The sequence below is a fragment of the Hyperolius riggenbachi genome, chromosome 4, assembly GCF_040937935.1.
Source record: "Hyperolius riggenbachi isolate aHypRig1 chromosome 4, aHypRig1.pri, whole genome shotgun sequence".
Lineage (NCBI taxonomy): Eukaryota > Metazoa > Chordata > Amphibia > Anura > Hyperoliidae > Hyperolius > Hyperolius riggenbachi.
This window is the reverse complement of record NC_090649.1, coordinates 81,128,259-81,142,004: the sequence shown is the minus strand read 5'-3', so window position 1 is coordinate 81,142,004 and position 13,746 is coordinate 81,128,259. Positions and strand designations below refer to the sequence as shown.

The following is a 13,746-nucleotide window of genomic DNA, read 5'->3' as shown; positions in this document are numbered from 1 at the left end:
TTTAAGTGTATGGGCCCCTTAAGATCCAATGCAATTCTATGGGCCATCGATCTGCTGCCAGCAGCAGATCGACCTAGATCTTCCATCCTGTCAGATAGATCAAATCGATTGAAATCGGCCACAAATCGAACGAATGAGGAATTTGATAGAATCGATTTCCGATCGATCAATTCTATAGAATCGATCGATTGATCGATGGCTAAAATCGACCAGTGTATGAGTTCAAGTATTTGGGTCCAGTTTATTGTTAATCCTTTCACTGTAATTTGACATTGAAAAGCCTGTCTTGTATTCACTGATTTGTTGTTCAATAAAACCAGTTTAAAAAAATAAAATAAAAAAAATAAAGTCACATACAATAAATCAAAGCAAAGTCGATTACTGTAGTTGCCAGTATGTTTTAGCTCTTTTTTTCTCTGTTGAAGTGCCTTATTTGTTTTTACCATTGCATGCATGAGCTTACAAGTTATATCTGTTTTGCACATCATTTGAATTTCTAAATACATTAGCCATGGCTTTTTATTAACCTTGGAAGTTTAGAGGAAAAAAACAGGCACTATGCTATTTAAAGTTGTGATGAGAATAGTGTTCAATTATAATCAGCTGCCAAATGTGCCAATCAGGCTACTTTAAAAACAACCACAGTCAGGAGGTGCATGGACCGTGCACTCTCAAGGACGGATCAAAACCAAGTTGCGCCTGGGGCAAGGTCAGGTTTTGGCGCCTAAACTGCCATTCATTTTGCCGCCTTTTTAAGAATTCAACAAAATGCGCCTGGGGCAAGATACCCGCTTGCCCCCCCCCCCCTCCTAGATCCGTCCCTGTGCACTCTTTAACTTACCCAAAAGCCCAGCCATGCAAAGCAACAGTGGTTCCCACAGAGCCTCCATATTAATGGCCTTGCAGCGCTGAGTCCCCGGTTTGAATCCCATGCAGGGCACTATCTGCACGGAATTTGTATGTTCTCCCCGTGTCTGCGTGGGTTTCCTCCAGGCACTCCAATTTACTCCCACATCCCAAAAACATACAGATAAATGAATTGGCCTCCCCCTAATTTGGCCCTAGACTACGATACACACACTACAGGATACATACATAGACATATGACTGTGGTAGGGATTAGATTGTGAGCCCCTCTGGGGGACAGTTATGTGACAAGACAATAAATACTAAATAATAATGATTGTCAATTTCCTTTTTCAGATCCATATGCATTCTTGTCTGGGAAGATTATGCCATTTTGCAGTGGGTTCAAGCAGTCGATGAAGCATAGGCCATACGTTTTACTCATATTCTCCTTTCTGTTAATTTCAGCTGCTGTTCAGGTACTAAAGGCCGGGAATGAGGGGGGAGGGGGGATTGTGTCATGTTAGAATATTAGGCTGTGGTATTGCTGGGATTGGGCACAATATTGCTGTTAGTAGCATTGCTAGACAACAATGGGCCTGACCCTCAAATATTGCCCCCTCCACATTGGTGTCACTGCTACTCTGCATGTTCAGATTCTCCCAACATTGCTCTGCCCAACTCCTCCCTCCCAGTAATATAGTTTAGTATGTCTACTACATACTATTATGTGTAAGCTATTAAAAAAAATGCCTTAAAGGGAACCTGAAGTAAAAAGTATATGGAGGCTGCCACATTTATTTCCTTTTTAACAATACCAGTTGCCTGGCAGTCCTGCTGATCTGTTTGGCTGGAGTAGTGTCTGAATAACACCAGAAACAAGCATGCAGCTAATCCACACCTGATCTGCTGCATGCTTGTTCAGGGTCTATTGCTAAAAGTATTGGAGGCAGAGGATCAGCAGGACAACCAGGCAAGTGGTATTGCTCAAAAGGAAATAAATATGGCAGCCTTCAGCTTTTGCTCTTTGCCCTAGTTGACTTCTTGGTGGGGTGGAGGTGCGTTGCGCCCTGTAATGAATGAAAGGAAAGGGGGGTTGGGGAGAGAGAAAGAGAGAGAGAGAGTTCAGGCTTCCATGTGGTAATGTTTGATAGTCTGCCATGTTGGAGCTGGTCATTTTTAAATCGATGGGACATGTTATACAAGATGGGTCTTAGTGAATGTCCGCCTGGGATGAAGAGATAATGTGCGTTTACAGGGATACCTATCACAATGTGTATTCTGTTTTTGAATTTATCAGCTTCAGCAGAGCAATTTTGTCCTTTTTTGCACACATGCTGCAGCAGAACTGCGAGAACACTTCCAGAATCTGGTACTGACCATCCTGGTGAGTAATGAGTCACTGTGTGTCTGTATATCCTGCTATCAGTAGAGCTAACACTGGTTTATCACAAGGGGGTGGAGGGGGAATTGAAGCTGGCAGATTTCTTAATGCCTGCTACACACCATGCAATTTCCCCTCAGATCTACAGGTTGAATTGATAATTTCCGACAGGTTTGATCAGGTTTCGGAAAAACGATCGGAAATCTGATCAGACCTGTCAGAAATTATCGATTTGACCCACTGATCTGACAGGAAATTGCATGGTGTGCATCAGACATAACATCATTTGGGGGCATCTAGTGAAAAAATATTGCAACTCTACCAGAATTATAGTAAAGTCACGTGTGGCACTTTTCTTTGTGCCTGATTGATTGCTCCTCATGCCTTGAAAGTCCCACACTTGCACTGAGCTCTCTCTCCAGCTGGATGTGCTTTGATTGGTTGGTACGTTTAAATTCCCACCCAGGGAGGTGTGCGGGGAGAAACCGCCTCCCATCCATCACTGAACACATCACGTCAAATCCAGCGCAGGAGATTTGGGCGCACAGTGAGTAACTTTGGCGCCATCAGAAGACAGAGCTGAAGTTACTTTTACAACACTATAATTCGGCCTCCAGCAATAGCTGGAAGCCAAATTACATCATTCCCCACTATCCACGTGGACCTAGAGGGAAAATAGTAATTAACGCCGCCGGGACTTGTACAGCAGCAGTGTAAGCCGTATATCGGCTGCATCCTGCGCCCTATTCTCCCGGCGGCGATTTCACTCGTACACCTAGGACAGGCAGAAAACTACCCAGGTGCTTTACGCAGAAGGGGGTGTGGCTAAATGGCAACATCGGAATTTACAACAAAAGCAACTGAGAATCTGGAAATATTTTTTTTTTAAATTAACCTCCGCATAAAGCTACATACACACATACGACAACGATCATTCGCTGTTCTCGACGAACGATCTTTTAATTGACGAAAGAACGACCTAAGTAAAGTTAGCTTTTAAAGGTATGTAACGATCTGATCGTTTGTTAACGAACGGAACAATGGCACATACTGTTACTGGAAGTGACATCATAGCAAGTTCCGCCCGTACGTAACGAACGGTTCAAAACGTACTTTACACTGTAAAACTAATGTTATGTATATTACATTACAGTACCAGATTTCATACTGTAGGTATGTAGGTAGAGCATTTACATAATACAGCATTGACAAAACATACAAAAATACACTCTGTCCTGTTAAAATGACAATTATGGTATAATCATGTAGCAATTAACGTGTCACAGGACTCATTCATAGAACGAACGTTACATCACGGAAAGCAACTGTTGCGCTTGCGCATAAAATATGAAAGGTTCTATGGAGATATAACGAAATGCACATGTCAAGCCTGGTATGAACGACCGTTTTCGTTTTAACGATGTACTACTTTTGCAAACGATCGTCGTTTAAAAAAATCCACCAAGGCAGATATTTCGTTTTTAACAATCTAGCTCATCCATCGTTTGACTTAATGATCGTTGGATGTTTTTTTTAAATGATGGTGATCGGGGAACGATCGTTTCAAACAACTATAGTCGCATGTGTGTATGCAGCTTAAGGAAGGTTCATAATGGAGCGTGCCAATGAAGCAGTGGGGGTTGGGGTGGGTATCCCCACCATTTTTCCACAGACAGACTGCATTTGCCACATGTTTAACTCCCTCGGTTACAGTAGGTATTGCGGTGCAACTGCCTCAATCCATGCCGGGACATGTAGTTTGTGAATGCGAGTCTACCCAGTAATGTTAATGGCTGCACTTGGGGTCCAGGAGGGGTTAATGACGGCACTGCATAAAGTATTGCGGCAATTAACACCTCTTAGCATGTAAGTGCAGCAATTATCCGTTCCCCCTCTGTAGTAAGCACTGCACCCCAGTATCTTTCCCCTGCCCTTTCCATGTTAATTGTTGTGGCCAGGACTTTCACACCTATGCTTTCTCTGCATGACTCTTTATCAAGAAAAGTGTCACCTACCACTGGGTAAATTGGTGCAAGTAGGAATGTTGCTAATAGGGGGGTTATTAAGCATTCTGGCTGCTGTGGCTTGCTCTGCAAAGGTTGAGAGAAAGGTGCTCCCCACCCCCTTGGCTATGAGTTAGAAATTTAGGTCTGACTCCTGTATAAGTTTTATGTAGTGAGTCACACCTACATTTCTGGACTAAAAGTCGTATATACAGTATTTCAGTTTGTGACAAGGAAATGTGGGAAATGTGCTGATTCTTCTGATTTGATCATAATTATGTTTAGGGTCTTGACTTTTGCATATAGTAACCCTTCCTTCTCCTCAGATCTCTGCTGTTGTCAGCATCCCATTCTGGCAGTGCTTTCTGCAAAGATTTGGCAAGAAAATGGCAGCCTTTGGGATTTCAGTAAGTTTAATTTACAGTGGTGCGTGATTTTTTTTGCAGCTTGCATGTCTGCATGTTAGTTAGGATGCATGCGTAAGCGCATACTGTATATGCACCCATGAATATATTTTATTATGTTTGAGAACATTTGAACATATGACTACAGTACTGCTTAAAGATATGCTGTGACTACATGGGCATGTTTGTGTGTATGGACCACCTCATTACCCTTTCTAGGCATAACCTTCAGTAGCATCTTCGCTGCCAATACTGGGACAGTCAATTGTGGGCAAAACACCTATTTTATGTGAACTACAAAACCCACCTCCTCAAGTACACACCTGTCCTGGACCCATATTCAAGTAACTTTTTTTTCCTAGGTGATAGCTTCACACCTAAAAATGCCTTTTAACCACTTAGTGACATGCAGACGTATTAAAATGTCCTGCTGGAGCCTCTTAATGGCTCCAGGACGTTTTAAAACGTCATGCACTGCTGCTGCGCGCGCTCCCGTGCGTGCTCCCGTATACCTGTGTACGTGCAAGTGAAAATAGTGAAAAACCCACCCCCCCAAAAAAATACACCTTTATTTCCAAATACTATATTGTCCCCATACTTTGTACTAGGGACATAATTAAAATCTTGTAATAACCAGGACAAATAGGCAGATAAATGTGTGGGTTTTATGTACAGTAGCAGTGTAGGGATGAAATTGGAGAAATTGTGCATTTTTTCCTTGTTTTCCCCTTTAAAATGCATAGAAAATAAAGTAATTACTGAAAACAAATATCAACCCCAAAAAGCCCAATTGGTGGTAAAAAAAACAAGATATAGATCATTTCATTGTGATTAGTAGTGATTAAGCTATTGGCAAATGAAAGGGATGAGCACTGAAAGGTGAAAATCGCTCTTGTCCGTTAGGGTAAAAACCTCCTTGGGGTGAAGTGGTTAAAGGATACCAGAGCTAAAAATGCTTGGAGAAATGAATGTCCTGATGCCCACTACTCCTCCCATTCTCTTTGCCCCCCCCCCCTCCCATAGCTCACCTAAAAGCCTCCCTCTGGATCCTCTTCCGGTCGCCAGGGTCGGGCTTACTGCGCAGGTGCTGGCCGGGCTGCGTGCGTCCTACAGTACACGCCCGTGATGGGGAGCGCACTGCATATGACATCACTGCGCATGACGTAGTGACGTTATATGCATGCTTAGTGCGCTCCCGGCCATGGGTGGCAGGTTAGGATTAGGCACCCTGGTGGTGCCTAAACCTAACCCCCTCTCGTCCGCAAAGCCGTGATATGCGGTTATGAAGGTAAATTTGGGTGCCCGGAGGCACCCAATTAGCGGCAAGAGGGGACTTTTTTTCCTGCTGGGCAGGAAGTACATCACTGGGATTCCCGTTGGTCCGCGCATGCACACCACGTCTCAACTTGCTCCCATTATGCACACTTACTGCGGCGCCCATTGACTTCCATTAATACAATACATCATCCAATACATAATTTGATTTTCATTTGGATACTTCACTATGCAAGTCTCCATAGACTTGCATGGCCCTTGCAGTGGGGATGGGGTGGGAAAATGTACTGTGGTGCGACTCAGTCTGCAAATGTACAAGGAGACTAAAATAAAATGTTAGAGTTACTGTATACATGTGATTTAATAAAACAGCCTGATGCAGCTTTGAGGAGGTGGCACTGGCATGTATTTTGGTAAATGTAGTGTAATGAGAGCAAGGATGACAGTGGCATGTGGGGGGAATCCAGTTTAGTTTTAGTGTAGCGAGTCTGATATTACTTTCCCCTCTTATATTGCAGTGGATGATCCCATTTGCCATCATGCTCGTGACCATTCCTAATCCCATTGTGGCTTATGTAGTGGCCGTGGCATCTGGATTCAGTATCGCTGCCTCTCTGCTCTTGCCATGGTGAGTATGGCAACTGATGTGCAGGTAATATTGGTCAAGCCATGTAAGCCATTGATATTAAACTCCAGTCCTCAAGGGCCAAGGTCCTCACACATTTTTGGAAGAGCTGATTGATGGGAGTGAATCAGGAAAGGTGTGGTTCATCAAGTAGAACACATTCCTCCATTTCTCAGTCCATCCTAAACACTGGCATGTATCTGGCCCTCATGGACTGGAGTTCAACACCTTGGTTTAGTATTAGTGCCGTTATAATGTTGACGGACAGTCTATATAGAAGAGCGGCCAAGGCCTCCTTCCTATATACAGTATATAATTTAGGAGTCTAAGTAGTGAAAAGTTGTTGCTGATTGAATAGGAATATAGCTAAAATGTCAAAACTGGTCCTTAAAGCGAACACAGAGGCATGTTCTCTGCCTCATAACATGTCCCCACAACGCCGATCTCTGCCCCCAACCACGCTATAGCCCCCTGAGATTAGTGACAATATTTGTCGTTATCTCGGAGGTAAACACCAGGAGAGGGATTCCCTGTTCAAAACGCCCGCCAGGGGTATTTCTGCAGGTTTTCCTGCCAATGGGCAGTTTTCTCTCTCCCTGGCCGCACCCCCTGCCGCTCCCCCGCCTCCCTGCACGCTGTGAGAGACAACACAGTCTCTCAGCGTAGCGTCGTGACCTATAGGTCACAAAAGTAAAAGTGGGCCATTGCGGCTAACGGGAGCGGCCACCCAGATCAGGTAGCCTACTTTTTTTTTTTGGGCCCACCTCGGGCTCTCTTTAAGGGGGAATTATATGTATGTACTAAAAGGGTTACTTTACGGCACAAAGTACAAAATCCTGAGCTGAGATGGTTTAGTTATGCAACACAGAAATTACACAGCATACAAAGATCAGAAATGAAAGTAGGAAAGTGTACAATAGAAAATATGTGCTTATATCCCTGTTAGTTCCCCAGCTCTGCGTACTTAAAGGAAATCTGAAGTGAAGAAATAAAGATGTTGCCAGTGACTTATACACATCCAGTTTTACATACATCCACTTTTGATTGGCCTATAATTGGTCAAATTACCAGTTCCATGTGCTATGAAGGCCTAAAGATGAATACTATAAAGCTCTCACAGAGGTGGTTCAATTGGCCAGTCAAAATTGGATGTTTTCACACCCTAAGTCTGGTACACACTTTCAATTGTGATTGGCCAATCACTAACCAATTTTATCACTTCCATGTAGTATGAAGGTTTGCCCACACAACTTGCTCATAGTATTCAATAATTGACCTTCATACTAGATGGAGGTGGTAAAATTGGAGAGTATTTGGCCAACCATAATTGAAAGTGTGTACCAGGCTTTAAGCCTTGCACATACTTACGAGGCATGTCGCCTGGCAGGGATTTAGACTCAATTCCTTGAGTCACATTGCCGGGCCGACACTGTACAGACACAAGTTCTCTTGCTTTGCGTGGGGGGGAGGACCGATGGACTGCCGCAAGAGACCTTATGTGGCCAACAAGGTAAGTGGGTCAAACAATGCGCTAGGACAAATCGACCTGCCAAGTTGATCACTTGCCGATGTGTCGGAGGGCATCGGGGAGCCGCTGTACACACACTAAACTCTGCAGAATTCAAGTGTTTAACCTCACTAAAGTTAGGCAACTGGGGGCAGGGCAGGAGCAGTATGGGATTGATGGAGTTCAATTCAAGTGATGTTCGATCGAAATCTATCAAAATTTAGTTTTCGCCGTGTGTTTGGAATGGATAATTATCCAATCGAATCGTTGCACATCAAGCCACAGTGGACCCATGCTTGGGTGCTTATGGATTCACTTTGGCGACTGTGTGGGCTGTACTAAAAACTTTTGTAAATGTACTGTCTGATTTGTCTTCTGGTTGAATTTCCTAAGGTCCATGCTTCCGGACGTGGTGGATCATTTCCGTCTCACGAATCCTCAAGCCAAAGGACTGGAGGCCATCTTCTACTCTTCTTTTGTCTTTTTCACCAAACTGTCAGCAGGGATTGCCCTGGGGATCTCCACACTCAGCCTGCAGTAAGTAGCAGTAGTTCCTTTTTCCCCATGGACATTAGCACCTCTTGTGTCTCCAAGTTCCTGTCACTCACCAGTCACCACCTCCCTTGACCTCACACTTTGGTCCAGCACTGCAACCCATGCTTTTTGCCAGCTGAATGGCGCTGGTGACAAAATGATTTGCCTGAGCACTTCCAGAGTTCAGGCAGACCCTCTCAGCAGCCAAACACTCATACTTTATCTCCCTAATCTTCTCACAGTCCTACAACCCTTAACTACTCTTTGCTACCTTCAACTGCCTTCTCCGGCTCCCATCTCCCACTCTGCATCTCAGCTGAGGACTTTGCCTCCTTCTTTAGTGAAAAAAAATCACCAACATAAGGAAAAGCTTCACCCAGCAGCCTCCTCTATACTGTATATACAAACCTCAAACCTTATATCCTCCCTATCACCTCACCACTATCTGAACTCTCACTGTCTCCTCTCCCATCTCAAAATCTGGTGCCCCTTCGACTTCATTCTCTCTCACCTCATTACTCACCTATCCTCTACCATCTCACCTGCATTAACACTCCTCTCACCAAAGGCATCTTTCCATCTACACTCAAACAAGCCCTCGTAATGCCTATACTCAAAAAACCCTCTTACCTACTCAATTTTTCTGCACGGTAGAGCCTGCAGAATTCGCCTGCGTGAGGAATGCAGGCGATTCGCAGGCTATGTATTTAATAGGGAAAACGCGCATGCGTTTTTTGCAGCGATTTCGCGTGCGAATTCGCAGGAAAACTAATGTAAATTGAACCAGGCAGTGACATGGTTAAATTCGCATATACCCTGCCTATGCGAAATCGCATGCAAAATCACGGCAAAAAACGCACGCGGAATCGCATCCGAATGCGATTTCGTCAGCGGTGGAATCCCAGTGATTCGCACCGCACTAGTGGAAACGAGCCCGTATGGTCTTGCTCAGCTCATGAGTTCCTTTTGGCTTCTGTTATCACCTGTACATTGACGATACCCAAATCTACCTTTCAGCTCCCGACTTGGATACTCCAAAAGCTCGTGCCCCTGACTGTCTCAATGCAATCTCCTCCTCCTTGTCCTCCCGTTTTCTAAAACTCTATATAGACAAGACTGAAATGGTAATCTTCCCAACACCCAATTCAACACCCCTGTCTGACATCACTATTTCTGTTGATGGCACTTCAATAACACCTGTCACCCAGGTTTGCTGCCTAGGTGTAATACTGGACTCAAGTCACTCATTCAAACCCCACAATGATCATCCTCTTGTCGTCCCCACTTAAAAAACATCTCCTGCATCCGCCCTTTTTTCACATAGGAAACTACCAAACGTCTGGTGCATGCCCTGATTATTTCACGACTCAACTATTGCAATTCTCTGCTCCTTGGCCTCCCTGCTACAGTCCATCATGATTTCTGCTGCACGACTCATCCACCTCTCCTCCTGCTTCTCCAGCCCAATCCCCCTCTGTCAGTCTGGCTGCCAGTTACACAAAGGATACAATTTAAAATCCTGATTATCACCTACAAAGCTCTTTATGACCTAAGGTGGCCATATACTTATAGATTTGAAGCGGATTCGACCATTAGATCGATTTCTGTCAGATGCCTGTCAAGTCCAATCTGACAGGAATCTATCTGATGTGTGCCACATACTAGGAACAGATTTCAGAATTAAATCTATTGGAAATCTATCTAAATGCATTATTGGACCATTAGATCCAATGCAACTCTATGGGCCATGGATCTGCTACCAGCAGCAGATCGACCTAGATCTTCCACCCTGTCAGATAGATCAAATCCATTGAAATCAAAATCGGCCACAAATCGATCATTCGATTTGATAGAATCGATTTCTAATTGATCGATTCTATAGAATCGATCGATGGCTGAAATCGACCAGTGTATGGGCCCCTCTAGCACCTTAACTTTTTTCCAGATAACATCCTACATGCAATCTAGGTGCCCAGTACTCCATTGTGTACATTGTTCGTTGCGATATCCCACATCGATACCACCGTGCACTGGAACGAGCAAGTGCGACTAAGATTTTCCAGCATGATTGATACCTCCGACCGATTTCGGCCCAAAATCGTTCGAAGTTTTGATCAGGCGGACATGTGGTACCGATTTTCATTCAATTCAATAAAATCGGATGGTCGATCTGTAAAATTGGTAAATATATGGCCACCTTAAGTTTAAACTGTAAAGCAATTCAAGGGTGTACATCTCCCACGCGGCGGGGCTCCCCTCCACAGTTGGGAGTGACACTCCTGGTATAAGACGACTTTTCAGAGGTTAAGTTCTTAATTCTCACACTATTTTTGTTTTTCCCGCCTCAGGTTTGCTGGTTACAGTAGTCGAGCATGCAGACAGTCTTACCCGGTAGTGTTGACACTCCAGCTTCTGATTGGCGCAGTCCCAGCTCTCCTTATTGTTCTAGGATTATTCATCCTCATCTTCTACCCAATCACTGAAGACACAAGGCGGGAGACAGAGATGGCTCTTGATGGGATGAGGTAATCATAGGCTACTCATAACACAAAGCAAACATTTACCTGCTGTCCTGTCATTCCTACAGTACCCAGGAAAGAAGATTGGCCGGCATAATACAACCAACAGATTGTCTGCAACGTGGCGACATATAATTTTACCTCTTTCTTTGATCTTGTAAACAGCAATGTGAGTAGTCAGTATAGGTTACTTTGTAGTGCAGGATAACATGACGTGTGCTCTTGAATAAGATCACAAACCTGTCCACTAAAAGCAGATATATAATAGATGATGGGCCCGATCCAATTCACTTTTCCTCCCAAGTTTTCTCTAGCAGATAACTTTTTAGCATTCAGCAATTTAAAAGTGGTGCCAGAATTTTTTCTGAGTATTTTCTTGCTTGCTGGTGGCTTAAAGAGAAACTCCGACCAAGAATTTAACTTTATCCCAATCAGTAGCTGATACCCCCTTTTACATGAAAAATATAATGATTTTCACAAACAGACCATCAGGGGGCGCTGTATGACTGATTTTGTGCTGAAACCCCTCCCACAAGAGGCTCTGGTACCGTACGGTACTCTGGGCAAACTGCCACAATGTAACAATGTTCACAGACAGGAAATGGCTGTTTAGAGCTGTCTGTAACAGCCAAAACAGCTAGGAGCAGCTTACATAACCTGCCCACAGTAAAAATGTCACCATGTAATAAATGTCAGAATGTGAATCTGGGAGAGGAAAGATTTTACAATGAGCAAACACTGACTAAATCATTTATAGATAATTATGGTAAAAATGAAGCACTTTTTTTATTACATTATTTTCACTGGAGTTCCTCTTTAAAGCCAGTGTAAAGTGAAGTAAAACAAAAAACAACATACTTCCCTATAGAGAGGGAAGGCTCTGGGTCCTATAGAGACTTCCCGTTCCTCTCACGTTCCTCTCATTACAGCGATGTTACCCCCGTTTTAATCCCCCACCACAGGAGGTTTTGGAAGTCTTCAGAGTACTTCAGTTCTGTACTGCGTTTGCGTGAGCGCGCGAGATACCGCGCTCACATATGTGCAGCACGGAGCAGTCCGTCTTAGGGAGCACTTGGGTTCTGAAAGCCTTCCGAAGCCTCCTTTGGCTGCACAGAGCAGTATTCGACCGATCATTCGAATACTTCTACAGGGGGTGACAGCGCTGGAGTACAAAAAAATATGGCAGCCTCCATATACCTCTCACTACAGTTCTCCTTTAATATTGAGGGTACCTCTGGCTAACTAATGCTAAAGCTGGCCACTAACGGTCCAATTTCTAGCGAAAAATCGTTCGAGCGATCAGAAATTCTGATCGGATTGGTTGTAAATCTCCATTGGTGGACACAATCGATTATGAACGAGTGAAAAAAATGTCGCCCGAATGAATTTTCGTCGAACGAAAATTTGGATTTTCTTGGTGGTCGTGATAGATAGGAAGAAATGATTGGTTAGTTGATGGTGTAGTGAACGATTTTTCGTCCGATCAGAATTTCTGATCGCTCGGACGATTTTTCACTAGAAATTGAACCGTTAGTGGCCAGCTTAAGGGACACCTGTAGCTTCCTATGACGGGTAAGTGAGAAGTGACAGCCAGCACACTTGTGGCGCAGTTCAGCTGAGGTTTGTGGGTTCATGGATGGTGAAGTTTAGGGTACCAGGACATCCGTGCCTATAGGCTCCTGTGATGTAAATCCAGGCCTGCCCTTTCTATGGGTAAAAAGACACTAAAGCCTTTTGCGCTGAGCATGCTGCATTGTGATCAGTGCCAAGAACGTATGCAGCACTGCCACTGTAAATGCACACATTACCGGGTTCAGTCATGACATGCTGTACATTACTGCATCAGAACATGCTGCACTCCACGTGAAAGCCCCACAGGAAACCTATATTGTTGTTTGCAGTGGAAATGGCCATTAATGGTGGCAGTGCTTGCTAATGTATGTTGGTGAGCAAGAGGCTCATTTGTCATGCTGTTTGAATGAAATCATGGGGTCATGCAGAAAACTGGTCCTGACACCAGATATTTACTGATCACCACAATGAATAAAGTTGCATGTAAAAACAAACAACTTTACAAGTATAAAACCAAAAGTTTTCTCTTCCAGGTTACGGACGCGACGATCTACCCTTATTGCCTTGTGAGCTGGACGCTGTTTTACACCAAGATGAATATGAAGCCAGCATGCCAAAATTTACACCAGACGTCCCTCTCCATCTGCAGAACTCTCCGCCCACCACTGATTCGATTCACTAGTCGAATCAGAATCCATAGATGAGAAGCAGTAACACCTCTGACCATCGAATGTCCAGATGAGGAAGTTTGGGCTGCCCGATACCGTGGCCTGGAATCAGCTGCATTATTACCACTCTAGTGTCAGAACAATGAATCTCTGTGTCCGAGAGAAAAGTTTGTGATGTCCACAGCGACGCACCAGGTTCTGCCTTCTTTTAGTTTGTAGAGATGACCTAATCAAGGGAGAATCTCACGGCCACTAGAAGATCAATGAGATGCAAAATGGCTGCCGCTTGAAATTGGGCCAATGGAATGCACTTCCTGTCGATTTGGATTGGCTCAATTTCAAGCGGCATACAATCTGCATGCAAGCCAGAATTATTTGCGTCTCGTTGACCACATAGCTGCTATGGGTG

At 44.2% G+C, this 13,746-nt stretch overlaps 1 protein-coding gene across 1 annotated transcript in view; it reads left to right on the top strand.

Moving 5' to 3' along the window:
* LOC137571316 (sphingosine-1-phosphate transporter MFSD2B-like) overlaps window positions 1–13,484 on the top strand; it is a 66,334-nt gene extending 52,850 nt beyond the window's left edge. The window contains exons 8-14 of the mRNA XM_068280265.1: window positions 1,204–1,325; window positions 2,147–2,233; window positions 4,560–4,640; window positions 6,431–6,540; window positions 8,438–8,581; window positions 10,927–11,103; window positions 13,203–13,484. Coding sequence (XP_068136366.1) covers window positions 1,204–1,325; window positions 2,147–2,233; window positions 4,560–4,640; window positions 6,431–6,540; window positions 8,438–8,581; window positions 10,927–11,103; window positions 13,203–13,239 — 758 coding nt within the window. The 3' untranslated portion in view covers window positions 13,240–13,484. The remainder of the gene's footprint in view (window positions 1–1,203; window positions 1,326–2,146; window positions 2,234–4,559; window positions 4,641–6,430; window positions 6,541–8,437; window positions 8,582–10,926; window positions 11,104–13,202) is intronic.
* The last annotated feature ends 262 nt before the right edge of the window (window positions 13,485–13,746 follow it).